The following is a 27,083-nucleotide window of genomic DNA, read 5'->3' on the forward strand; positions in this document are numbered from 1 at the left end:
AAAAACGTGAAGTCCACAAGTGAAGAAAGAGAATAAGGACATTTAATTCTCTTTTTTACCTTTTTTAGAAAGAGATCCTCTCTCTCTGCTTCTTTTTCCTTAAGGTTTAGCCTATAAGTTTCTTTACCACCTCTTGTGATTTTTCCTGCCCCTATTGGCAGGGGATCTTCTTTTCCGTCTGAATGCAAATTTTGCTCTCCCTTCTATTCAGGTGAGTCAGTGGATAATCTTTTTGATTGCTTCTACTTAGCAAATCTAAGTGCAACAAAAAAGCACGAGTTTACTACATGCATATAGGGGTTTTGTTGGTTTTTTCCTTATGTTTTGAGTGGTTCATGGTTTCTATTTGGAGATATGTGAATCACACTCAGTTTTGGTAGAAACTCCCTGCCCTTCTACAAGAAAAGTTCTATGTTCGTATTAATTTGTTCTTTCTTTTGTGCTTACATGACTAGAGAATTCTAGATTTATTTTTCTCAATGCATTGTTCAAGTCGAAGAGCCCTACCACCTCGACCACCACCTCAACCTTCATTGACGCATAACAGATATAGTGATTCTCTCCATGGTCTCAATGGTTCTTATCTTGCCTTGAGTCAAACCTTTCCTACTCCTTTACTCTTTATCTCTATCTCTAGTTGTTTGCATGCAAGTCTATTATCATTGACAACTTCAATAAAAGCTTCGTCGGTGGCATGCATCTCCACAGAGGGGCGACAACGATGTTAGTTAGGATTCCTTTTCTTTTCAATTGATTCGGCTGGACTGTGATGGGGTAAACCAGACGGTATATTTTCTAGTCATGGCCTATTTGAAGGCTGAATCGTTTCTTATAATGGGCCTTGCTTCTTCTATGCATTGAATTTCATTTTCGGAAAAAAAAAAAAAGAAAAGATAGGCGCACCTAAAAATCTAAAATGGGGGAGTTTCTTCAAATTAGGTTTTATCAGAACCAGTTATGGCAATCTATGAACCTAGCGTGAGTTTACACGTGGGCTTGGTTTTGGTTCTGGCCTGGCTATTTTTCATTTCAGGCAGTCGCACAAGACAGGATTTCAAAATTTGGAATTTACTATTCAAACAAGTCGCACAATATTCAAATACCGAAAAAGAAATGAAAATCCTAATTATACCCCTGCAGCCTTTAAGGAGTCCTGAAAGGAGATTTGCAAGATCCTTTCAGCTCCAACTGGGAAACACCAGCCATGATAACTCTTACTGGATAATTATTATTGCATTCCATCCATCTTCTGTCCGCATAACCTAAGGCTAGATAATAACTATGAAGAGCTTTGTGGATACATAAAGAACAAAAGAAGAAATTCAAGGCTCCTTGCTTCAAAAAAAATGCTAATGGTTATCGGGCTTATCTGGTTCTTCTTCCTTTTCAGGATCTTCCTCTTCTTCCTCTTTCTTTTTCTCTTCGTCCTCTTCTTCATCTTCTTCAGAAGGATCATATGGCAATGGGGGTGGTATTGGTGTTTTCATAGGACTAAACTGGGGAAATATGTCAGGCCTGCGGCCAGGCTTGGGCCTTTCCCACTCCTGCAATGTGAAATCATAAAATATGATTCACAGTGATACATCAAACAGTAAGCATTGAACAATAGACCCGGTACCGAATGTTAGATTGAATGTTATAAGATTCAGAAGAGTAAAGACAGCCCCTAATGAAAATGGGAAGCATTCAACCAGTAGACTAACAGGTACATCCTTTCAGAAAACTTCAAGTAATCCTTGAAGGTTAAAGGCCAAATAAGTGTTTCAAATAGAATTACAGCAAAAACTATAATTAATCACTAGTCAATGCTTCCCGAAAGGGCAGCATCAAAATGCATTAAAATGGTAACTCTACATGACCAATTTTATTTTTTATTTTTTAAACAAAAAAACAGAACAATAATATTGTCACTGAATTTTACCCCTCACAAGAGGTGCGAGGTTAGGATTCATGCAAAATTAGAAAGGGCAATTAGATAACCATCAACAATAAACCCAAAAATCAGTTTCTCTCAACTCTGGAAAGATAGCAGTCACTAAGCTATTATACAGTTTGATCTGAAAGCTATCCAGTAGTAATAGCAAAACTTTTAGGAAAAATTATTGCATTATACAAATGATATGATGTTTTCTCAATGAAATTAAGAAACTAGTTGACATATCAACATGTTAAATATCTTCAATTTGTAACATAAAAACACTCAAAACTCTAATTCGTAGGAGGCAAGCTGGTTCCACTGTTATTTCATATTTTAACCTAATAATGGTTAGGAGAGAAGAATTCTAAGACTTCTATGTTCCATCAATTCGAAAAGGCAAGCCTAAATTTTAGTAGATTCGTCAAGCTAAGTTTTATTCAACGTCAAATATTCAATTTCTGCAGTAGTTGTTAGTTAATATGTTAAAATGACCAAATTAAGAAACCCAATCAAATAAAGGGCTCAACTAGTGTGTGTGTGAGAGAGAGATTTACTATGTTCTTAGCATTGGCATTTGGCTATACAAACTTTTTAGCTGATTTGATTCTGTAGATATCGAGTACCATGCACCATATACCCGTATCTCATTCTAATTGATCAACATATAAATCCTCCCAACTTATTTCTTACATCTCCTTACAAGGTAATCTAATAATATCGTATAATAAACACTAACTAAAACACCCATTATAAAGTTATAATGAAAGAAGAAAAATCAAGATGCACAACATGAATCATCATCCCATTCTAAACAAACCGAACAAAGGATAGACATCAGCATAATCACATGATTTAACTAGTAAAGCTCAATTTCAACAGCAAACAATTTCCAAAACAAGTAATTCAAAATAAATATATAGTGGAGGGAGAAACGTACGATAGGAAAATCGAGAGGATTTCGGCGAGTCAATTTTTCTTCTTCAGGAGCCATACAAACCACTTGCTTTTGTCGCCGGCTTCGATTTGAATTAATACTAGCTGTAGAATAAATCAAACGTCCAGGACCAAACATTGGCGTGGAGAAAGGGAAAGAACAGCGGCAACCATTGCAGCTCGGTGAAGAGGAAGAAGATGATGCAATGGCGGCTGAAGATGTAGGAGGCACCACTAAGGGTTTCGAGGTCGAGCATATTGAGAGGCAAATCGACGCCATGGCCTCAGTTTTTACAAAATCTTCTTGCTCCTACTTGCCGTGTTTTTAAGTCGGCGTCTTCTTCCTTGTCTCGTATTATCCGCGCAGAATCGGAAGTGGCAACCGCCTCTCTCTACGCAGGCGCACCCCACAACCCGATTTCTATCCGCATCTGGTTCTGGTTTTTCTGACGGTTCCTAGTCATAGGCAAATGGATCTTCGAGTGGGCTGGGCCTGGGCTTAGTTTATGTTAAGAGTACCCCCTTTTAAATAAATAAAGCAAGTTACAAACTCCAGCCTAGTCTCTATTTTCCAGTTTTTTTAGCCTATTGAATAAAAAAGTTAATTTTTTGCAAATTTTTCGATAACAAAGTTTATTTTTAATTTTTTTTATGATTGTATGTATTTAAATTATTATCGGTTTATTAGGAGCAATTTGTCGAGAATCCATTTGTGTATGATAGAGAAGGAAATGTCTCCCTGTCCAAATAAGAGAATTTAAAGAAATCAAATTTCTAATTTTTTTTTTCTTCTCTCCAATTCTCTCTATCCAAATAAAACATCACTTGTGATTCTTCTCCCCATTGTTTAATCTTGGCATCTAGCTTCTCATTCTGATGATGTTTATGAAGACTGCTGCGTTCCTCCGACAATAGCAACCGGCTCTTATCCTCGTAGCTAACTCTGCAATTGAATCAGATGACCCATGCCTTCCTTTGAGTCATTGATGTTAATTTTTGTTGTGAATCCACAAATATCACCCTTTAAGGCCCAATGAAGTTTTGTTAGATCTGCATTAGATTGAACGACCAAGTCCTTTGGATTCTTGCTTGGAGGAGTGGGCTTCTTCCCTTACTGCTAGAACTGATGGGGACTTGACCAAATCAGAAAAATACAAATCACAGAACACCAAGTGGATCCCATTTTCCATTAGATGCATGCATGGCTGTGCTTTGATGATGTTTTTAACACAACAAGACACTAGACAAATTTATGGATAAATATTGGAGGAAAATGTTGAAATTTATGCGTTTCAGATAAATTAATATAAATATTTTAACTGAATAATTTTAAAATATCAAAAAATTAATATATTTTTAAAAAATTTAAAAACGTGATATTAATTCTTCCTTATCTTAATTAGGGAGAAAAGCCACAATAGAGTTGCAATTCAAATGCAAATTTCCCTCGCTTTATATCCCTGCCATATGAAAATGTTATGCGCCAAACGTGGCCTTATCCAAACAAATCATGCATCATGTTCCATAGACGACCATCCATTGACCCCAATCATCATTACACGCCAATCGTATATCGGTGCTACCTTTTTAAAGCAGCAATCGCGGATGACAATCCAACGGCGTAGAGCTCTTATGGCAAAAAAAAAAAACTACGAGTCCGCGATTTACTGAAGTGGGCCACCCACACACTCAGCGACATGAGGAGCAACAGCTCTGCCATGCCTTCTCAGACTGTTCCCTCTAAAGAGTAAAAGACTCTCTCAAACCAACAAATAATCTTTGACGATTTGTATCTCTTTTATTCACGCGCGCGTGATTCCAGTTCTTTTACCCTTGCGCGTGATTCCAGTTCTTTTAATGTGAGTGTTGCATCAGATGGCACTGCTATTTTAACTTTGAAATTCTGATACTATTTTAAAATTAAAATTTCAAAATAATTTGATCACGATTAAATTAAAATCTGTTAATTAACATTACATGCATTTTAATATATGCAATTTGATTAGACTAGTAAAATATTTAAAATAATTAAAATTTTAAAATATTCACCCCAAATTCAATGTAAATGATTCAGTTAGCTGCGATTCCATTGACTCATTCAAAAGGAGCACCTGGGTCCCGCCACTCTCCAGTCTTCCTCCGATGGTAAGGTGCAGAACACGCGCGGTGCACAATTAAGTTAAAGTAGCTAGCTAATCCTCGAGAGGTGCAATGCAATTTGCAAACCCGGGTGTTTCTTTTCAAAGTTTCAAACGCATCATATCTCCCGTGTACTGCTACTGCATTTCTTTAAAAAAAAAAAAAAAAGAAAAATTTTCTTCACTTTTTTATAAGAAAGAAAAATCTCAACCACCATCTTCTCCCAGAAGCCCCTGCAATTCCCCTCCTCCTCTCTCTCTATATGTATTTATACGCATGTACACGTATATATAGCTTGGTTATTGGACGGCCGGCAGGGTCTTGTTCATTTGGAATTTGATATATAGGGGCTGAGAGTGTTTTCTAGAGAGAGAGTGAGAGTGAGATATTTTTGAATTGAAGATGAATGTGGCAGGGAGACAAATGTCGAGATCCAGCTCGACGGCGCACCACCACCGGCAGTATTCCGATAACTTCCTCGACAGTGGCAGATGGCTTCAATCGGCTTCGCAGGTCAATTGTTTTTCTTTTCTACTAGTAGCTAGTTGCAGTTAATTTAGAGTAGGCTTTACATTTTATTGATGCGCAGGACTTCGGATATGGCTCGAGGATGAACCGAAGCATGCTGTCGATGGACCCGTCGACGCCACCGGTTTGTTCGCGGTCGTCAAGTATGAGGAAGAATGCCGATGATTACGTGTCGCCGAGTGAGCTCAGCCCTGGCTTGCTCGATCTGCATTCTTTTGATACTGAGCTGTTGTCCGAGGTAATAAATAGTAATTTCCAATTCTTTTATCTTCCCTAGTAAAATACTCGCATAGTTGATGATAGTTTTGTTATGACGCGTTTGGAGGTTAGATTAAGTTGGAAGAATTTTGGCTTTTGTTTGGGATCTTAATTGAGCTTATAATTCTGATTTGATTTTGTAAAAACGTCTCAAAAGAAAATGCATGTTAAGCAGACGAAGTCATTGTAAGGATTGAGATCACTAATTCTCTATGCTGTTGCAATAGGACATACATTTTCATCTAATATCTTTGCAAAGGGCAATTAAGCTTAATGAATTTATGCATGAATGGGCAATTTTGAAAACCTTTTAATATGTGCTTTTTGAGTGTCAGAACTACTGAGGTTTTTGTTGGTGTAAATTTATTAGTTGCTCACAATTAATTGTAGATAGTTAAATGGGGTTCCGTCTTAATGTTGTGCAGCAATGAGATATTTTTACTCCATAGCCTGTAAGTTTTAGTGAGATTCAATATTTCAAATCACCTTGGCAATGAAGAATTAGAAAGAACCTAATGAAAGGATAATATATTAAATCTTTTAGCTTCTGTTTTTGTATTGATATTTATCATGTACGTCCCTGATAGGTGTCAATTCCCAGCCTATACGAGGGATCTTTGCATAATCAACCTGCTCGGGGTAAAAGTTTTGATGATTCCGAACCTTATCTTGCAGCCAGCAGACTGACTAGCAGAGTCCGAAATTTGCCAGAGAATAACCTTCTTAAGAGTTTCTCAGGGGACAAAGAAAGATCCAACAATGTTGCAAAGATCAAAGTTGTGGTATGTCTTGTTGAGGCTGTTCAGTGCTTTTTCTGATACTATGTAGTAGAATCTGGTTTTGTTACTTCTCTGTTTCTTCTGTGAATAAGGGCCATTTTCTTAATCCCCTTTCATTAATGAAAATGGTAGTGTTGATTGATTGATTGATTTATTTATTTTAATTTAGGTACGCAAGAGACCATTAAACAAGAAGGAAATGTCAAAGAAAGAGGAAGATATCATTACTATAGAGCCAAATTCCAATGCACTCACGGTTCATGAAACCAAACTTAAAGTGAGTTTGTGCCTGGACATTGAAACTAAGTGCTTAACTTTTCATTGTCTAAGGGTTTAAATGTTGTTCTAGTTTTATGTATTAAATTCTTAATCAGATTGCTATGTAATATTTTGACTAACTGTTCCCAACCTAATTTCTTCTAACTGCAATATTTTCTATATTATAATATTAAACATTGTTATGTGGGACCTTAAGTGGACCAGCACCATCTTTCCTTTGCCTTATTCAAAATTCCAATAGAGGTAGCAAATGGATTGGGTTGGACATGTTTGCAGTTAGGTTATTTTGGACGGTGAGTCATTTGAGTCTTTTTCTTTAGTAGATCTGGGTTGAGTTATTTTCAGTTGTGGACTGATTTAGATTACCCATTTAGTAACTATATATAGAAAGGATTTCAGATTAGATATCAATCACAGGTTATGGATCATTTTAATTTTTATTAATTTAATTTTGGGATAGAATTTGGATTCCTCTGGTCAGTCCAAAGAGGTCACCTTTGAATAAGGTAATTGGAGAAATTGTGTTTACTCTATTGAATCATAAGTTTGTTGGTTTAGGATTGTTTCTGGTTTTATGCAAGTTAAAATGAGTTAAGAGGTTTCTATTTCTAAAACTGGGTTAGCAGGTTGTATCAGAATTTGCCACTACTCATCTACCATATTTTGCAGGTGGACCTAACAGAATATGTGGAGAAACATGAATTTGTTTTTGATGCTGTGCTGAATGAAGGTGTTTCAAATGATGAGGTGAGTATGCAGGGAGATTTGGTCCATGATATGAATGTTATTCAGTTGATTTCACCAGATTCTATCTTATTCCTGTAGGTATACTCTGAGACTGTGGAGCCTATAGTTCCTCTAATTTTCCATAGAACAAAAGCAACCTGCTTTGCATATGGGCAAACAGGCAAGTGGTTTTAATGTCAGTGATGCTTCACTGTTGGAAACTAAGTGCCCATTAGGCATTATGTTTTATTTATTTATTTATTTTTGTGAAACACCGTTTTAGATATTGGAAAAACTTTTTGAAAAAAGCTTGTTTAGCTATTTTGAAATTCTTATGAATAGAACATGTCAAATTTAATTTCAAAATCAATTTTTAGGAGCCAGTTACTGATATTTAAGGCGGTAATTTTTCTTAAGAGCAGTTCAAAAAATGATGTTAACTAGATACTAATTTGTCAAAATTTTCACACTTCACTTTTCCAAAGTCATTTCTCGTACATATGGAAACTGCACAAGTTTTTATTGGAACTATGTATTAATTGGAACTGTTTGCTGGCAATGTTTTTGGTTTTTATTTTTGCTTTGACTACCATAGACATTTGGGTTGATTTTGCTTGGACAAAGTTTACATTTCTAGTGTGCACTAGTCTTTCTTGGAAAATCAAAGGTAAACTTGAATAACCATTTTTTTAAAGAATAAAATTGGGAAGAGGTGTCAGGGACAAAACCAAAACTCTTAATTTATTTTTTTCTGGTGTTTACTTGTTTCTATCTGCTTTCTATGTTTGGTTCTTTTCTTGTTACATTATTGTGAATAAGCTTGGTTCTGTCTGTTTTTTCTGTCAGGGAGTGGAAAGACTTATACCATGCAACCGTTGCCCCTAAAAGCATCCCAAGATATATTAAGACTAATGCGCCAAACATACAGGAACCAGGGATTTTATTTGTTTGTCAGTTTTTTTGAGATATATGGAGGGAAGCTTTTTGATCTCCTCAATGAGCGGAAGTATGTTATGTTAATTATGCTTATAGGTGTTGGGTAGATTAGAATCTACATTGAATAATGTTAATGGAATTTTATTTTTGCAGAAAGCTTTGTATGAGGGAGGATGGGAAACAACAAGTGTGCATCGTGGGTTTGCAGGAATACAGAGTATCAGATGTTGAGGCCATTAGGGAGTTCATTGAGAAAGGAAATGCAACTAGAAGCACTGGTACAACTGGTGCAAATGAGGAATCCTCTCGATCACATGCTATACTTCAGCTTGCCATCAAGAGATCAATTGATGGTTCTGAATCAAAGCCTGCCCGACTTGTAGGAAAGTTGTCTTTCATAGATCTGGCTGGGAGTGAGCGCGGTGCAGATACTACAGATAATGACAAACAAACAAGGTGGGGATTGATTGGATTGGTTCCCCCCTCTCCCCCTTGAAACCCTCTGTGCTTATTCTGCTCCCTCAGAACTTCTTTGCTACTTTGCATGTGAATATGTATGGACCCATGAAATACTCCTAAATGATGTAATTTGTTTTGTATTTTATTTTGGTTCATCATTAGTTACTGATTTCTCAAAATGGCTTGGTATTTAAGAAGCAAGTAATTGCTTTACATCTTTACAGAATGGAAGGCGCTGAAATTAACAAGAGCTTACTGGCTTTGAAAGAGTGCATTAGAGCTCTTGACAGTGACCAGGGTCACATTCCCTTTAGAGGGAGTAAGTTGACTGAAGTTCTTAGAGACTCATTTGTTGGTGACTCGCGCACTGTTATGATATCATGTATTTCACCAAGCTCAGGATCGTGTGAACACACTCTAAATACGCTAAGATATGCTGATAGGTATGTGGTTTTGTAACATAAGTAGATGTTTTGAAGAAACTGATAATTTGCTTAAAACTTTCTGAGGGATTTTTATGTGTCAGGGTGAAGAGTCTTTCAAAAGGGAACAACTCCAAACGGGATCCGCTGTCTTCTTCAAACCTTAGAGACTCAACTGCACTGCCTTTGACCTCATCTTTGCCTAATGAAGCAAGCTTTGATGATAACATAACTGATGTTCCCAATGAAAAGAACACGTTTGCATGGGCTAAACCAACTGAGAGAGAAAAATCTCCACCTTTTAATTTGGATCACATTCCAAGTGGCAGGGCAGAGGGACATGCAGCTGCATCTGTTTATTCAGATTATTACAAATGTCAGATAGGTGGTCAAAAGGCCATTGCTGAGGATGATTTTGATTACACAAAAGAAGCTTTTGAACTAGAAAAAACATCTTGGATGAACAATAATAAAGTGGAAAGCTATGATATTCCAGCTTTGGAGGATAAGCAAAGAAATGATGCTACAATGAAGAGGAGAGACGTCCCACACTTCATGACAAACAATTCTAATGCAGATGATAATCATCTGAATGCCCTGTTGAAGGTAATCACATATTTGCATTCAAGGTATCTTCTATTTGGTTCTCTTAAAGGTTATTCAGGTGCTGATAAATTTTGCTATGATTTCTTTAGGAAGAAGAAGATCTTGTATCTGCCCATCGTAAGCAAGTTGAGGAGACAATAGACATTGTTAGGGAGGTTAGTGAACCTTTTTTCAGTTGCTACATTTTTCTGTCATAATCTGTTCTGGTATGATTTTAATGATCAATGCAGGAAATGAACTTGCTGGTTGAAGCTGATCAACCAGGTAATCAGCTGGATGATTATATCTCTAAGTTAAATGCGATTCTTGCACAGAAAGCTGCTGGAATTCTACAACTTCAGACTCGTCTAGCTCAATTTCAGAGGCATCTGAATGAGCATAGTGTTTTGGTATCTTCATATGGTAATTGATTCGATCTTGGAGAGGGCTGATGAATGTAACCACTTGTGAGTGTAGCAGGCAGTTGGAGCGATGACACCATTTCTTCACTGATGGTGGTTTCATTTTGACTGCATTGTAATTGCATCGGGTTACAGGGAAATAGTGCTCTTTTGGGGTGGGTTGTTGGTGGAGGAACTTTGCCTGCTTGCCTGTTCTTAATATTATTGAAGTCAGTCACTGTTCTGTCTTGAGTTAATAGAATCTTGATATTTATGCCAGTGCTCACTGGCTTCTTTTTGTAAGATGTGTATGGCACTGTAATATATTTTTGGTAAAAAATTCTTGTTTGGGCTGTTATTTTATTGCATCAATGCTGTTGATTGCTGGCATCTATTCTAATATACTAAAATCCGTGGCTCCAAGGACTTTTTTTCTACAGCGTGTATCTTCTCTATTATGCCCCCTTCATTGCCATTCCCTTAATATCTGTTGGTGTGGTTTCTTGGTATTTTTACTGCATTTGCAAGGTGAGAGGTAAGCCTGCAATCTTTGAAAGAGATGCATTCAATAGTATGAGCTTTCATTTAAGTAGATTTTTCCTTTACAATAAAGCGATCATGGTGACCTCTGCCGTTGGTTATAATCTATTGATTGCAAAAAAACCTAGTTTGAGAACTGACAGATAAATTCTGCTCATTGCTACTTTGGTTTTCTTTTTGCTGGTTATTCTACGGGATCATGAATCAGTATTGATGCCATAATTTGCCTGACTAATTCTTATGTTGGATTGTTGCTCATCATGAATGAATAATATAGCCGCACTTCTTGGTATGTGCTAATGGAGATGGCTGAGTTGCTTTATCCTGGTCATGTGGTTCTTTGATCTGGAAGACACTTTTATCGTTCTACCAACTTGTAAGTAAGATGTTACTGTTATCATTACTTTTGGTTCTTGTCCAGATTTTCATTATCCGTGTTCTAGTAAACTGTTTTAATTTACTTGCACGTACTAGATTATTTACTATTTTCTAATCATGTTTGTATCTATAGGCTGGTTGTTATCATTACTTTTGGTTCTTGTCCAGATTTTCATTATCCGTGTTCTAGTAAACTGTTTTAATTTCCTTGCACGTACTAGATTATTTACTATTTTCTAATCATGTTTGTATCTATAGGCTGGTTATTCCAATTTCTGGGTATATATTATTGCTTTCATGTTATGAATTCTACTTCAACTAAAAAAACCATATTATTTCCAATAAAACACTGATGGATGGATGCTAGGAAAAGAATTTAACGAAGAAAATGCGGGTTAAAAATTTTTATTGACACCCATGACAGAAGCAATACACATGGAATTGACAATACATAAAAAGGTAATATGTGATAGTGGTTTCTCTCCTAATGTTTAGCTTTCAGATTTCATTATCTAATTAGCTACCCAGACGAAGTGATCTGTTGGCAGGAAGTGACAAATAGGAACAGCCCCTGGCTTAACCTTAAGAACTTGGAAAGCCAAGTGCCTTGGATTCCATTTTGATGTATCAGTATGGCAAACAGCAACAGCCTTGACATTGGTGTCATTAGTTCCAACCAATGGAACCATGTAAGCCTTGGCAGTATGCGTTGCATGGCAGTAGAATATAGGGTAAACATAGTCTTGGACATGACACGCCACTATCTTGCTTCCCACCTTCTTCACTCCTTCGGTGATCACAAATTGCTGCGGCTGTGTGCTGTCTTTGTCAATCTCTGTTACCAAAACTTGAATGTTCTTTCCAAGCTTTGAAGCGCTAAAATCTACCATTGCTTCCAATGATGTCGCACAGTACTTGTGCTCACCCTGTAATGCTGGCTTCTCACACTCTTTTATAGTCTTCCTCATTATCTCAGCTTTTGTTGAATTACGCTTGATAGAAAATGTGTGCAAGATTTCTGAGAACTTGTTTGAGGAGAATGGCATCATGTCGGCAACTTGGCGAGGTAAGAACTTCACCTTAGTTGTTCTTCTGGTAAAATAGAGGTTGATTTTTGTGCCAGGATGCAGGTCTTTGTCCAAGAAGAAGAACGCTGCATGTCGATTGGTTCTGAATTCATCCTTAGATGCACCATAATCATACAAGAATGGACTTGTATCCGTCATAAATGGTGGCCTGAGATCCACAGATACTCCATGATCCACATCTATGACTATGCCGCCGACTTCTACACTGACAGCATTATCTTTGAAACTCGTGATGATGGGACGTTTGTTCCTTCTGTCATCACTAGTATCACTCTTCTGCACTGTTAGCCAAAGTGAAATCGGATTTCAGATAGAATCCACAAGAAAATTAGCAGATCATGGCGGTGTGCCTAAAGACCAGCTAAGTGTTGAGAGTAACTCGAGAGTTATATGGCCAATTGCTCTAAAGACTAGATGCTTCTTGAAAATAAGGTTGAAATTAGAACATAAATGAGAATGAGAAGAAGTTTGGTGAGAGGTGCACCGGACGGCAGAAGCTCGCGAAGAGCTTTAGGCATCGGGGTGGTAGGCAACGTAGATTGCCAGTAGACCTCCGCCGGTGGAACGCCACTAATAGCTAGATGAATCTGCAAGAGTGACTATTAGTTTCCTTTTAACAATCACCCAGAACCCTGAATGAAAAATTAAATAAACAACTACTAATGTTAATACTCGATACTCACTGAGGTGAGGAAAAGAACCATGCCAAAATGAAACTCCATGTGAAGGATGAGAGCAGTTTAGTGCAAAAATGAAGAGAATGAGATCAACAGATGCACAGAGAGTTCAAAATGTAACTCGTATATATAGAGTTTTGGGGCCAAAGAAGCTATAAAGAGTAATTCACTTGGTGAACTATCGACTCGTACATAATGCAATTGAATCAGCAAAACAAGAGTTTAATGATGTTATTCTAGATAAAAAGTAGTTTCAGTGTGATGGAGAATAGACTTGTCGTGAAGACTGTTGAAAGTGAATAAGTGATCACCGGTAGACGATGGTTATGTTATGGTCTAGTTATGCATGCAGCGTCGTTATTTATGATCCGATAAGATAAGAAATTACTTTGGGATTACATGAATTGTGAAGGGCCATATCCCAATTTATTGGATTTTGTTTTGCTAGAGATTTTATTCATTCAGGCTAAAAAAAATCCCTAGCTGAATTTGTACCCAAAAAATTGTATTATCCTGGGTGGCCCTTCCTAAGCCAGCCCAACTTTATTCTTTAATTGGCCCAACTCCTACATTGGCTACATTCACTGATTTTAATAACAATGTAGTAAAACCACTATTAGTTAATAGTTGTAGTTAGAATAGTTAATTATGTTAAACTGTTAACATTTTACTAAGTAGTATCAAAACAATTACTCATTATTAAAATAGTTAAATGCTATTAAAGCAACTAATATTTTCACGTATAAACATATTTAAAATTATTATCCTTAAATGGTCTCTAATAAAATAAATTCAAAGCTGTCTTTTTTTTAACCTGTAATTTAAATTGCATTACAAGGAGTAATTCTAAGCAACCAAACTTGTACATCCTAACAAGACACAAATTTCTTTAAAGTAAAATAAAGTTTTCAAATATAGCTTTAAAATCATTAAAGTAGAATGGATCAGTATTCACATATTTAGTTTGATAATAAATGTATCATAATAAACTTAAGAAGTTTCATATTCTATTCTCTCAATTTTTAATTTTTATTTGAAAAAAAAATTGATTATTCTAGAAAAATGTTAAAATAATACTCATTGAAATTTTGAAAAAATTAGATGAATTAAAATTACTATGGAATTGATATTCTAAAATACTAGAGAGTGTGGCACCTACAATATCCGATGTATTAGCAACGAGTTTATCTTACATTTAATGATCTGAAATTTTTTTTCAAAAACCAATTAAAAACTTATCAACATCGTTTGAGCCTCTCCTATACCAGGGGAAGAAAACTAAACCTTTTTAACATATTTACTAACTATAAACTCAGGATTATCTATATCTATCACAATTATAGCTATTTATATTGAAAAATTCTTCCCAACAATACTATAATTTAAGTTTTATATTTCCAGTAAGAGAAGAGACTATGACATAACCGACATTATTGATCTATTCAATTTCACATGTTAAGTCGTCTTTCTTACTAACTAAACTAGTGTTATTAAGTTGCATTTTATTATTAAATTAGTAGCTGAACATTTATTATTTTCTCTATTACTTTGTTTTACCTTACGAGTTAAAACAATGTCTCTGATTTATACCAAATAGGAAAAAAAAAAAAAAAAAAGCCAACATAACGAATTAGGACAAGAAGCTCATCATTTATCAAACAACATAAGTATTACAAAAGAGACAAATCAATGTGGAAGGTTTCTATTGCACAAAATTAAACGGTGCATGTCATTCTCTATACAAATATGGAAAATCACAATTGCTGAAAATCAACGTCAACTTACTGTGTTTGGTTTTTCTTGATCTTGACTCTTCACCCCTAATAATTTTCCCATTTTTGGTCTATTGCGGGTCCTATTTAGCTTCTATGCACCCTCCATCTCAATGTTGCAAGACGTAATCCTTAAATTTTATCATTAATAATAAGTGGATTATTATATTTATAATTTTTCATTTAATTTTACAAGTAATTATAATTTTTATCTTTTTAATATCTCTTTATTTATAAAAAAGACGAAAAAAATAAAAAAAATATAAAAAATAGAATTAAAATTAATTACTAAATCGAAAAAAAATTATAAAAAAATTATAATATTTAAAGATTGAATTGAAAAGATAAATAAATATATTTAAATACATGATGAAAATAAAAATTTAAAGACTAAATTTTTAAAATATAAAAATTAAATTATTATTATTAGATTAATTAGTAAATTTATCAAATAAAAATGGTGAGGAATGAGGATATTCCAAACCCATGTTTAGCATCTTGAACAGCAGAAAACACCAAACTGAAAATTAGCACATATTATCCACAAGATGCTTCAATCAAATTGTTAAGGACCGTCCACTTGGCTTTTGGTATGCTTAATGTTGAAGAAAATGATGTTGTTTCAAGTGAGAAACCCAGATGAAAGGACAGGCACAGGCTGCTTAATTTGGACCACTAAGAGTCCTACCCATCAGACACACGGCACTTGGCCATACCCAACTGAATGTTCAATGGAAAATAAGTGAATCAAACAGAAAATGACACTTTTCAACGGCTCATTGCTTCATGGATTGTCAAGATTCAATAAAACTGATGTATGAATAATAGTTAAATACATATGTTAGTTTATATGATTAAAAATCATGATTTTGTTTTCTAATTTTCCAAAATAAGGAATTTTCTTTGAAGGGACTTTTTACAATCTTTTGATTTGAAAATTTGACAATTAATACACAAAATAACATTTTTCTTAACTTTACTTTGAACATCAAAACTTATCTTGAAAAGTTTGGTCTATGATGTGAGGCCAATAGAAAATAAGTAATTTTAAATTTTAGCTTATTGATACTGAAACACTCTTCCTACTTTTGGCTTTTTTGTGTAATAATGGAAGAAAGACTATCTACGTATTCAAGGTCAACATTATTAGGTTACATTAAAAAAATTGATCAAAATTAAATTAATTTAAAATTTTGATTTAATTTTTTATTTAAAAAATTTCAATTATTTTAATTTGGTTTAATTTTAATTAAAAAAAATTAAAAAAATTCAATCAAATCGATTAGTAATAATAATATAGAGATATTAAATAATAATTAAAATTAAAATATCTTAATTAAATTTTAAAATATTAAAAATAAAATATAAAAATAAAAAATTTATTAAAAATTTAAACTGAATTTAATTAAATTGATTTAATTTAATTTAATTTTTAATTAAAATTAATTAAATTTTTATCAATATTAAAATTTTAATTTTAATTTATTAATTCAATTTAATTTTAAATCAAATTCATTCGTATTTATCCGTATTTAAAAATAAAAAATGTTTATAAAAAGGTTATAACGTCATTCACAAAAACACATGTATTGATATTTGTGATAGAGATTACAAATCTTGTCTTACATATAGAAGAGTTTCTTTCAATGAATCTTCTCCATTTCTTCCCTAATCGAGAAAATATATAGAATATATATATATATATTTTTACACATATCATCAATTATTAACCTTTCCTTGGTTTTGCTTTTAATTGATTTTGTGGACACTTCACTCTTCCCTTGTCGATTTTTCATAATTAATTTCTCAATTTAGATCAAAGACAAACCCAAGCTCTAACCAATTTAACATTTAATTATAATTTAAATATTTAAATTCACAAATTTAATTTGATAATAAATGCATATAAATAAATATAAAATACCTCATATTATATTCTCTAAATTTTAATTTTATTTTTTAAAAAAATTATAATTTAAATATTAATAGTATTTAAATTCTGTTATTAAAGTTAAAATAAATTAAAGGGATTATTTTTTTGTTAGTAGAATGATTAAAAAATTTAATTCTGAAAAATAGAATGATCTAAAAATAAAGAGAAAACAATTAATTAATGTTTAATAAAATATACGAGTCCTATACTAAAATTTAAGCTTGAATAAGTTTGCCTCCCAAGTCACGGACAGAAATGGTGATACAGTACACGTGGCAAATGATGAATTGAACACGTTGGGATATGACGTTGGTCTTTATGCGCCAGCGCTACTGCCTTAGCCCAAAAGTAAAGTCGAATCCAAATGAGATTCCTAGCTACCACATGTATGACGCAGTTTCTATTTGCCGTTTTAAATTAGTTTAAAATTAAATTAATATATACACATATATAAAATATCAAATTTTAAATAATTATTTTTTTAAAAAAATGTAAAGAGTGAAAATCAAAATTAATTTTATAGGTCTAATAGCACTAAAACTTCATCTTTATGCGTTTTTATATTTTAATTTTAAAGATATAATTTTAACATCACACATAAAAATTTAAAATTTAAAAAAACTTTATTTTAATCGAAAAATAAATTTAAAGAAGTGTGATAATGTAAATAATTTAAATAATATTTTTTATTCGAATAAAATTTCTTTAAATTTTAAATTTTCAGAGTATAATTTTAAGATTAAAAATATAAAACCGTGTAATGATGGGGATTTTTAGCGCTATTAAATTTATTTTTTAACATTAATATCAATAAAAAATTTGTAAATAACTTGCACGATTTAAAGAAAAAGAGCTTTTCGTTATTATTATTATTATTTATTTAAATATATTTGATTTAAGTATTATAATATTAAAAAATATTTATTTAAATAAAAATATAAATAAATAAATTGTACTCATATTAATATCTTTTGAATCCACGTGAGACAATCACCTAAAAATTTCCGTACAATATTAAGAAGTGAAAGATAATAAGTAGTTCACTTTATCTGTGTGAGTTAATCTTCGCCACGTTAGCTCCATGTTACAGTGAGCGCGTCCATTATATATTACGGTGCTCCCTCACCGATGTTGAGTAAAAGGGCAAAAGAAAATATAAAAACAGAGAAACGAATTTGAAATATTTGCGAAACAGGAGGAGAAATGGAAGAAAGAAAAGAGTGTTTATGGGATATGGAGGCTAATAATAACATAGTAGCTCCGTTCGTGATGAAGACATATCAGATTGTGAACGATCCCTCCACCGATACTCTCATCACCTGGGGCAAAGCCAACAACTCCTTCGTCGTCATCGACCCTTTAGATTTCTCGCAGAGAATCTTGCCTGCTTACTTCAAACACAGCAACTTCTCGAGCTTCGTTCGCCAACTAAACACCTATGTGAGTTCAGTTCAAGTATTTTTATTGTCTCTGTACTGTCAAAACTCTATTATTTTCTACATGGGTGTTTCTAGAACTAATTGTTTTTAATCATCAGGGTTTTAGAAAAGTCGATCCAGACAGATGGGAGTTCGCAAACGAGTGGTTTCTTCGGGGGCAGAAGCATTTGTTGAAGAACATAGTTCGTAGAAGGAAGAGCAAGGGATGTTGTCTGCAAACTAATAATAAAATTGAGAATTTGGGCAATGAAGAGCTGTTTATGGAGATTGTTGGATTAAACCAAGAGCAGAGTGTGATAGAGAAAGAGCTTGAAGGTATGAACAAACGCTTGGAGGCCACTGAGAGACGCCCTCGACAAATGATGTATTTTCTTAACAAAGTCATCGAGGACCCTGATCTTCTCCCACGAATGATGCTTCAGAAAGAAAAAACCAGTAACAAGAAGCCCTGTTTAATGATTTCTTCTTCGTTGACGTCGATGTCGACGTCCTCTGGTGGTGGGGCGGTGGTTTCTAGTTCAGTGAAGTCTGTAGATGAAGAAGGAAACCTTGGGGTAATATCGTCACAAGAAACTGGATTTTGCCAATCTTTACAATCACCGGAGACAAATATCATACGATGGATGGGGGAGAATTACTATGGACACGACACTGCGGCTAATTCATTGACGTCGATTTCGATGGGTGGAGAGATTGGGAATAGTAATGTCACCGTGGTCCGTGGCAGTGTCTTCGCCGCCGGAGCTTAACTTGATAAGCTGTGGTGGTGATGGGGTTGGGCAAATAATCCATTTTGGAGAAGCAGCAGCGGGGGTGGAGCCTAGAGCACCACCGCCTTATCCATTTTCGCTTTTAGGTGGTGGCTTTTAGCTTCTTATATTCCCAAGATTTTACTTTGGATCTAAGATTTCTATTTCTGTATTAAATTTTGCTTGTTTTGGTTTAGTGCTTTTGTCCCTCTTTGTTTGTTTCTCTTTTTTTTTTTTTTTCTTTTTAATTATAATATAAATTCTTATATAAACAAGGGATTAAAAAATAGGATTAATAAAATAGTGTTTGATACGTAGGCAATGAAGACTCTCGTTGAAAGATGGTTGCCATATTTTTAGCATTCGGGTCTGAGTTCAGATTCTAAAAAAAAAAGATGGACTCTAAATTTAATAAAATTTTATTTTACAGAAATTTCAGAACATTAAAAATATTTTTGGATTAATCTCGTAAAAAGTCTTAGTTTGTAGAGAGATTCTCACTTGTTTTCTCACGAAATTTTCAAGCTGTTTTAGTCGAAGGAAACTGTGATCAATGAAATTTTAAAATATTAAAAATATTTTTGGATTAAACTCGTAAAAAGTTTTAATTTGTAGAGAGATTCTCACTTGTTTTCTCCCGAAGTTTTCAAGCTGTTTTAGTGAAAGAAAACTGTGATCAACGCAAGATATTTTTAATTTTATTTGGAGAGAAATTTTATTATAAATAAAATTATAATAGTAAATTTATATATTATTATAATTTTAAAAATAAATAATAATTTTAAATAATAAAAAAATAAAAATTATAAAACAAATGAAGCATTTACTAAATTAAAATTTCATATTTTAATTTTTTAATCCCAATATAAGATAGGGTTATCACTATTAAGTGAAATATGTTAATTTATTTAAAATAAAAATAATAAATGTAAATTAAGTGAATAACAAATAAAATAATAATAGTAATAAAAGACAACTACTTTCAAAATATTCCTAAATTAATTTATATAGAAATCAAATTTCACTTTGAGTGATCTTAAAAATTATATATTTCAAACATTAAATTAATAAGTTATTTTTTAATTTTATTAATACTATTGATGAAATTTATATATAAATTTTATTAATAATTTGATGGCAAACATATTTTCAGTAAAGAATATCTTTTATATATTCTAATTAATATTATTATAAAAATTAATAATTTTATTTTAAAAAATAAAAGCTTAAAATTGTTTTAAATATTGGTTATGGTGTATTTATTTTAATAAATTTTCAATTAATTAAATTTTTTTATTCATATGAGGGAGTTAAAAATAAAGTTAAAAAAAAAAACTAAATTGATTGTTATAATTAGAGAAGTAGTATTCCGTTTAAATTGAAAAATAGATCGAATTGAATTAATTTAAAAATTTAGTTCGATTTTTTATTCATTTTGATTCGGTTCGGTTCGGTTCGATTTTTAATTTTAAAAATTTAAGTTATTCAATTCGATTCGATTTTCATTAGAAAAAAAATTAAAAAACTGAACTAAACTGATAATATATATTATTTTTAATAATACAGAGATATTAAATTATATTAAAGTTAAATTATTCTAATTAAAATTTAAAATAGTAAAAAATAAAAATTTATTAAAAATTTAAACTGATGAAATCGAATCAAATTAGTTTGATTTAATTTTTAATCAAAATCAATTTAATTCGATTTTCATAAATATTAAAATTTTAATTTTTAATTTATTCGATTCGATTTTAAATTAGAATGATGGATTGGTACTTATCATAATTTTTTTTAAAAAAAAATTGTTACAATGAGAGATATAGAAAACCCAATTATCCATTAAAAAAAAAAAAAAAAGAAAACCCAATTAAGTACAAAATTTGTTTGGGCTTATCATTTTTTCCTTCTGTCTGTGGGTTTTGGGCCATATCTCAGCCCAGTGTTTCTTCTTTTGATTTTTTTTTTCTTTTAAATGGATTCTAAAAATCAAAATTCATGTTTCACTAAATGAAATAATAATGAGAAAAAAAAATTATATTTTTGAATTATATCAAAATTAACATATTTTTTCAAAACGCAATAGTTTAATATCTATCTCTTGATTCTGTTAAATTGAAGATTCATGAGTCAAAATATTTTTTTTTTCAGTTTGATAAAATTAAATCATATAAATTAAACTATTTATTTTTTATAAGTGTTTATTTTGATATAATATAATAATTAAATGATGCTATATATTTAAGGGTATTTTAATTATTTTAAAAATAATTAATAAAAAATTAGATAAAAACCCTTCAATTTTATATACTCAAATAAATAAGGATTTAAAAACAACAATTCACTCACATATATATTTATTTATATATATGTCAATCACTTGCTGACTTCATTAATTATAATTATATATACCCTTGAAGCTTAATTATTTAATTATTATATGTAAATAATTCTAATTATTAACTTCACAATAAAATATTTTTTATTGTGATGACAGTCAGATTTGGTACACTTGAAAATAATATCAAATTCTAAAAACGAACAGATGTCCAAAATCCGTTGAATCATCCTTAAACATACCGATCCGATATTGTAAACTTTAGTTTGGATATGTGAGATAGATCGAATCGGTCATAAGTGCAGGTCCAATAGGAAATAGTCTAGTCCGATGATATGACGTGAGAGAAAATAGTAAATTCAGTCACTTTGCAGCCCTATCAGCACATGCATCGAAATGAATTAAATAGTCGTCTAGTATGCAAGGGTATTTTAATCCGTCCGTACATACTAATTTAAGTAGCAGAAACAGATCACACTATAATCGAGAAATGATTATACATAACTAGCAAATAAAAGGAAAAAAAATAAAAAGGAATCTTCATCCAATCTCACGCATATACTCACGCATACACTGTATAATTTATTTTTTGAATCTTAAAATATCCTCTTGTATATTTGGTTAGGGAGAAAGCTCTTTCGGTGCATGGTGATTGATGGACGTGATGAGAAAAATAGAGTACTTAAGATTCTCTCGTACCATCCAATCCCATCCCACTATCAACTATGCCCACATTTATTTCACAAAAAAATCCTAAAAAATGATTTGAGCTGTGGAATTTTTGTACATTTCTTTTCAAACTCTTCAAATCTTAAATCTGACTGGTATGTTATTTCTTTATTTCCTAGTCACAGTATCTTTAGAATCTGCCCTAATTCATGATACGTCAATGTATTGAAGATGGGAAGTATCAACAATTTTGTACTCCAGAATCCAGCAGCCAACATGGAAATAAAGGTGCTAATATCATCTATAGTCTACACCATAATACTTAATATTTATAGAATTTAAATTAAATTAAATTATTCAATTTTTAATATTATTTTTTTTACTTTTAATTAAGTTTTATTAACTCTTAATATTTTATTAATATGATTTAACTCTTAAAATTTTAATTAAAATTTTTCTCTAGAGCAGCCCGCGTTTGCAAGCAGCTAGATAATTTGCTTCCTTCTCGTGGTGATGAAGGAGATACTCGATACAGTAGCATACAGATTCAGAGATCACTCTCATCAAATCATTAAGATGCCAAGATCTATCACTTGTCCTAGAGATCACATCGGAGATTTTGCATTTGAAGAATTAGATTCAAGAATAAAGCTGCAATTTTTCTAAAAATGGAAGGTGGGAGTTGCTTTGAAATTGGAATGCCTCATGAATAGCCTTGAGCTCCGCTGGATTGAATTGAATTGAATTTTCATTAATTACGTGATCAAATTAGCTTTAATTAATTTCCTTGAATGCCTCCATTGATTAATTCTAAATTTCTTAGTTTTGTAGAACTAGTCAAAGTAACTTAATTGTAATATGATTGTGCCACATAGTTTTAATTTTCTATAATTTAGAAAATTTTCATTTACTTATGTCCTACTACGTTAACCAATTCATTAGCTAATAAATACAATATGTGCTGCACTCACAGACTTGATCCAGTAGTATGTGCATCCGAGAGATTTCAGATTAATCTCTAATTTTCTTTTAAAAAAAATACAATATGTATTATAATTTGGAGGAGAAGGGTGTCTAATATTTTTATAAAGCCCATATTACCGCAATGGATATAGAATTCAACTAAGAAGAAAAAAAAACACAACACAAAACATCCTTTATTTCCCTAAGAAATCCTAGGAAATCACAGACATCCTTTTCTTTCCCTAACAAAACCTTGGAAATTACAGAGATGGGTTGTTCTACTGGGTCCCTTGCCAAACATTTCAAACCTTTCAACCATTTCTTCAAAGCTTAATGCAGGCTGCAATTCAAAACATAATTAAAGCTATAGAGAAATAGAAACCTGCACTCCCTACAAAGCAGACACAAGTGTATATTTGGAGTAATAGCAATTGCTTCTGCTCACATGCATGCAGTGGGCAACAGTCCAATGCACTAATATTTCTAAGCAATAAATTTTTTTTTTCTTGGATTAATCTCATAAATTTGATGCTTAGTACAAAATACCAAGATGAGGCAGATTCTACGACTAATCGAGGGAGAGGAGAGAAAGTCTGGCGCCGTTCGTCTCTCCTCTCCTGCTCAATTGATAGCAATGAATACTTAATTTGAGAGGGTGGGCAGAGGGAAAGGAAAACTGGAATCAATTACTTTGAGAGAAAAGGGAAGAAAGTGTATGATTTAGAGACTTAATATTTATCAATTTCAAACGTTTTAAATTAGCACTGTAAAGCAAGAACTTACGTTCTCTTGTTAAGATTTTACTTCTAAAATAATAAGTAATAAAAAGAAATTATTGTAAAAGTAATATCATCAATAGGACCAAGAGAATAGCTAGCTGTCCCTGTGACTAGAATGTCTGTTTTGTTTGTTTTCTCTTTTTCTCTATCGAGGCAAGGTGGTTAGTTAACGTTAGTGATTACTCAAAGAGCAAGAGAAATCTCATCATGGTACCGAACAATTTATTTATTTATTTTTAAAAATAATAATAATATTAATAAGAAAATTACTATATTTATATATAGAGACTGGAGAGAAGAAGCCCTACTTCAACTAATTAAATTCCAAATTGTGAATCACACCCTGAAAGTGTTCGTTTTTGGCTCCCGCAGCTCTCGCCCTCCGATTTCTCATCCATTGAACAAAATCACAAGATCAAACCCCATTTTATTTCAGTAAGACCTTCTCAAAATCCATATTTCCACAAATCCGGGAACTCCCAATTGCATCTCTCTTTTAAATATCTTATTTAGATAAGATAAAACTGTGTCTCAAATTCCATCTTATCCTAATCTCTATATTCCAAAATAGAGAGATCATGAGTTGTTGAAAAGGGATCCTCTCTCACTCATGGGCTTAGCTTCTTCAGTTTCCTCTTCTGCATGAACTTTTCCCTACCTTTAATTAGTATCAGATCTTTTCAGTTATACATTGTTTTAGCTCCATGGATTACTTGAGAGAAGTGGAAGGCAAAAGGGTACATGACCATGTCAGCAACAAGGTGGCTATGTCGCCCAGCCGGTGCATATGGGTGCATGGACCAGTCATAGTTGGTGCTGGACCTTCAGGCCTTGCCACAGCTGCTTGCCTGAAACAAAAAGGGGTTCCAAGCTTGATTCTTGAGAGGGCTAATTGCATAGCTTCGTTGTGGAAGCTTAAGACCTACGATCGTCTCCATCTCCATCTTCCAAAGCATTTCTGCGAGCTCCCTTTCATGCCATTTCCATCCAGTTTCCCTACCTACCCGACGAAACAACAGTTTGTGGCCTACTTGGATGCTTACACGAGCCATTTTGGTTTAGAACCAGTCTTCAATAACACAGTGGTGAGTGCAGAATTCGATCCTCGATGTGGGTTTTGGAGGATCAAGACCTTGGGGCTGAAGCAGGAGGAATCTGAATATGTATGCCAATGGCTAATTGTTGCCACTGGTGAAAACGCTGATGAGGTTGTGCCAGATATTGAAGGAATGAATCAATTCGAGGGTCCTATTTTTCATACCAGCTCGTACAAGACTGGGGAGTTGTTTTGTGGGAAGAAAGTTTTGGTGGTTGGATGTGGGAATTCAGGCATGGAAGTCTCTTTAGATCTTTTCAACTATAATGCTAGTCCATCCATCGTGGTCAGAGATTCGGTAAGCAAACCTAAGCTCTCATTTATGAAAAAATTTAATAATAGAACAACATGAACATCAGATCAGATAAAATCCATACTATTTAACATATCTTTGTGAGACTTTGGGAGTATTATGTTTCATGCGAATCTTAATATTTTCTTGTAGGTTATATATAGATCCACCACGATCCATGATGAAAATGCAATCGTTGTACATACGATGATTGTATTGTATAATGTTTTGCTGATGAAAGTCAAGTATTCTTGTAAACTTTATGTTGTGTTGTATTACTGACTTTAGCTTTAGTAGTCTGGTTTACGTATGTAGAGGTACAAATATATAGCTCACTTTCTTGGAATATGTATGCATGCGTAGCCATAGTCAGCATTCCAAAAACTCAAATTCATATCTTAAAGGCTGCTGTTCTCTTTAATAAAAATTTTCTATGGAAAGTGTTGAAGATTCTAAAGCATATATGGAAAACAACATTGCAATGAATTAAAGAAGCAACTTTTCTTTTTTTCTTTTTTTTTCTTGGGGGTGGGTGGGTGGGTGGGTTTGTTATTGCAGGTGCACGTTTTGCCACACGAGATGTTTGGAAGATCAACTTTTGGACTGTCCATGTGGCTGCTCAAATGGTTTCCCGTGCGCCTTGTTGATCAATTTTTATTGCTAGTCTCCCGTTTCATGCTTGGTGATACTTCTCAATATGGCCTTCGTCGTCCTAAACTTGGCCCTATCCAGCTCAAAAATGCCACGGGAAAAACTCCTGTTCTGGATATGGGCACTCTTGCTAAGATCAGAAGTGGCCATATCAAGGTTTTTAATAAACTCTCCACATCATTTAAGATCATGTATAAACTTTATTTGCCACCTTAATCATTGTGATTTTCCCACTAATTTGTAGGTTTTCCCGGGAATACAGAGAATGATGCATGATCACGTAGAGTTTGTTGATGGAAGAAAGGAAAATTTTGATGCTATCATCCTCGCCACTGGTTACAAAAGCAACGTACCTTCCTGGTTGAAGGTTTATATATATATATTTTTTTCAGAACTCGAACTCGAACCTCCATGTTTTTAAATTTCAGTACTGTTGAATTAAAACTTATTATTCTTGTTATTTTAAGAGAAAGAGTTGCTGATCATGAATTTTTGTGGTCAGAGCAACGAGATGTTTTCAGAGAAAGATGGGGTGCCCCACAAGTCATTCCCAAATGGATGGAAAGGTGGAAATGGGATATATGCAGCTGGCTTTACAAAGCGTGGCCTGCTTGGCGCGTCTATTGATGCAAGAACAATTGCACAAGACATTGAGCCTCGCTGGAAAGCTGAGGCCACAAGTTTCATGGCTTTTGCTCCTGCATCACTGCAACAATCATATATGAGTTGAAAATGATTACATCAAAAGAAAAATCTAATGAACCTTTTTTAGTTTCTTGGAAATCTAATCAAGTTCTTCAGCTTCTATTTGAGAGATCAGCCACTGCCAAGCTGGAATAGAAGAACAAGGACTACATGCATGTTTTTAACCTTTAAATTTCAGGCAACCTAGGAATATTAGGGTTGATGGAAGATTCTCAATGTGTATATATTGTGCATCTTTCTAGTTTTCTATTATTAGTTGGGTGGCAATCTTTTTAATTAAGTGGGGGAAATAATTGCTAAATTAGCTCTAGTAATTTCCATTCAATTTGAGTTTGATGTATATAGAAGAAAAAAAAATGCTATGGTTTCTTTTTATAATATTTTTATTCATTTGCCTTTAATTGAATTTAAATTTTATAATAGTTCAATATTCAAATCTATCTGTCCGATTAATTTATATTTATATAAATTACTAAATGAATAAAACGCTTTTCTCTCAAATTATGGTACTCTATATTTAGATTTCTAATTCGAGATTCTTATAATTAAAATGAAAAAGATATTATTATCTATTTCATTTCGGTATTAAAAAAAATTGAAAAAATTCAAGTATTGCTGAAATCCGATGCAAATAAAATATATAATACCTAA

The 27,083-nt window shown here is 32.9% G+C and overlaps 4 protein-coding genes and 1 pseudogene across 4 annotated transcripts; 3 read left to right on the plus strand and 2 right to left on the minus strand.

The window, feature by feature from the left end:
- Positions 1-1,052: 1,052 nt before the first annotated feature.
- Positions 1,053-3,296, minus strand: LOC110610494 (tau-tubulin kinase 1). The gene is made up of 2 exons (XM_021750427.2): positions 2,856-3,296; positions 1,053-1,544 (listed from the first exon to the last, which is right to left on the minus strand). The coding sequence occupies exons 1-2, from the start codon at positions 3,129-3,131 to the stop codon at positions 1,350-1,352; spliced, it is 471 nt and encodes a 156-aa protein (XP_021606119.1). The 5' UTR covers positions 3,132-3,296; the 3' UTR covers positions 1,053-1,349.
- A 1,793-nt stretch (positions 3,297-5,089) lies between these two features.
- LOC110611789 (kinesin-like protein KIN-13B) lies at positions 5,090-10,721 on the plus strand. Its single transcript, XM_021752269.2, has 12 exons — positions 5,090-5,503; positions 5,580-5,756; positions 6,364-6,558; positions 6,725-6,832; positions 7,504-7,581; positions 7,660-7,741; positions 8,407-8,566; positions 8,650-8,952; positions 9,180-9,398; positions 9,482-9,983; positions 10,073-10,138; positions 10,214-10,721. The coding sequence occupies exons 1-12, from the start codon at positions 5,393-5,395 to the stop codon at positions 10,391-10,393; spliced, it is 2,181 nt and encodes a 726-aa protein (XP_021607961.1). The 5' UTR covers positions 5,090-5,392; the 3' UTR covers positions 10,394-10,721.
- Positions 10,722-11,677: 956 nt separating this feature from the next.
- LOC110612387 (BURP domain-containing protein 3) lies at positions 11,678-13,091 on the minus strand. Its single transcript, XM_043954721.1, has 3 exons — positions 13,053-13,091; positions 12,859-12,956; positions 11,678-12,619 (listed from the first exon to the last, which is right to left on the minus strand). Exons 1-3 carry the CDS (start codon positions 13,089-13,091, stop codon positions 11,794-11,796), a joined length of 963 nt encoding a protein of 320 aa, XP_043810656.1. The 3' UTR covers positions 11,678-11,793.
- A 4,787-nt stretch (positions 13,092-17,878) lies between these two features.
- LOC110611113 lies at positions 17,879-19,135 on the plus strand (annotated as a pseudogene).
- A 4,876-nt stretch (positions 19,136-24,011) lies between these two features.
- On the plus strand, positions 24,012-26,812 carry LOC110612253 (indole-3-pyruvate monooxygenase YUCCA2). Its single transcript, XM_021752984.2, has 4 exons — positions 24,012-25,082; positions 25,635-25,883; positions 25,972-26,094; positions 26,230-26,812. The coding sequence occupies exons 1-4, from the start codon at positions 24,393-24,395 to the stop codon at positions 26,455-26,457; spliced, it is 1,290 nt and encodes a 429-aa protein (XP_021608676.1). The 5' UTR covers positions 24,012-24,392; the 3' UTR covers positions 26,458-26,812.
- The last annotated feature ends 271 nt before the right edge of the window (positions 26,813-27,083 follow it).

The sequence above is a fragment of the Manihot esculenta genome, chromosome 3 (assembly GCF_001659605.2).
Source record: "Manihot esculenta cultivar AM560-2 chromosome 3, M.esculenta_v8, whole genome shotgun sequence".
Classification (NCBI taxonomy): domain Eukaryota; kingdom Viridiplantae; phylum Streptophyta; class Magnoliopsida; order Malpighiales; family Euphorbiaceae; genus Manihot; species Manihot esculenta.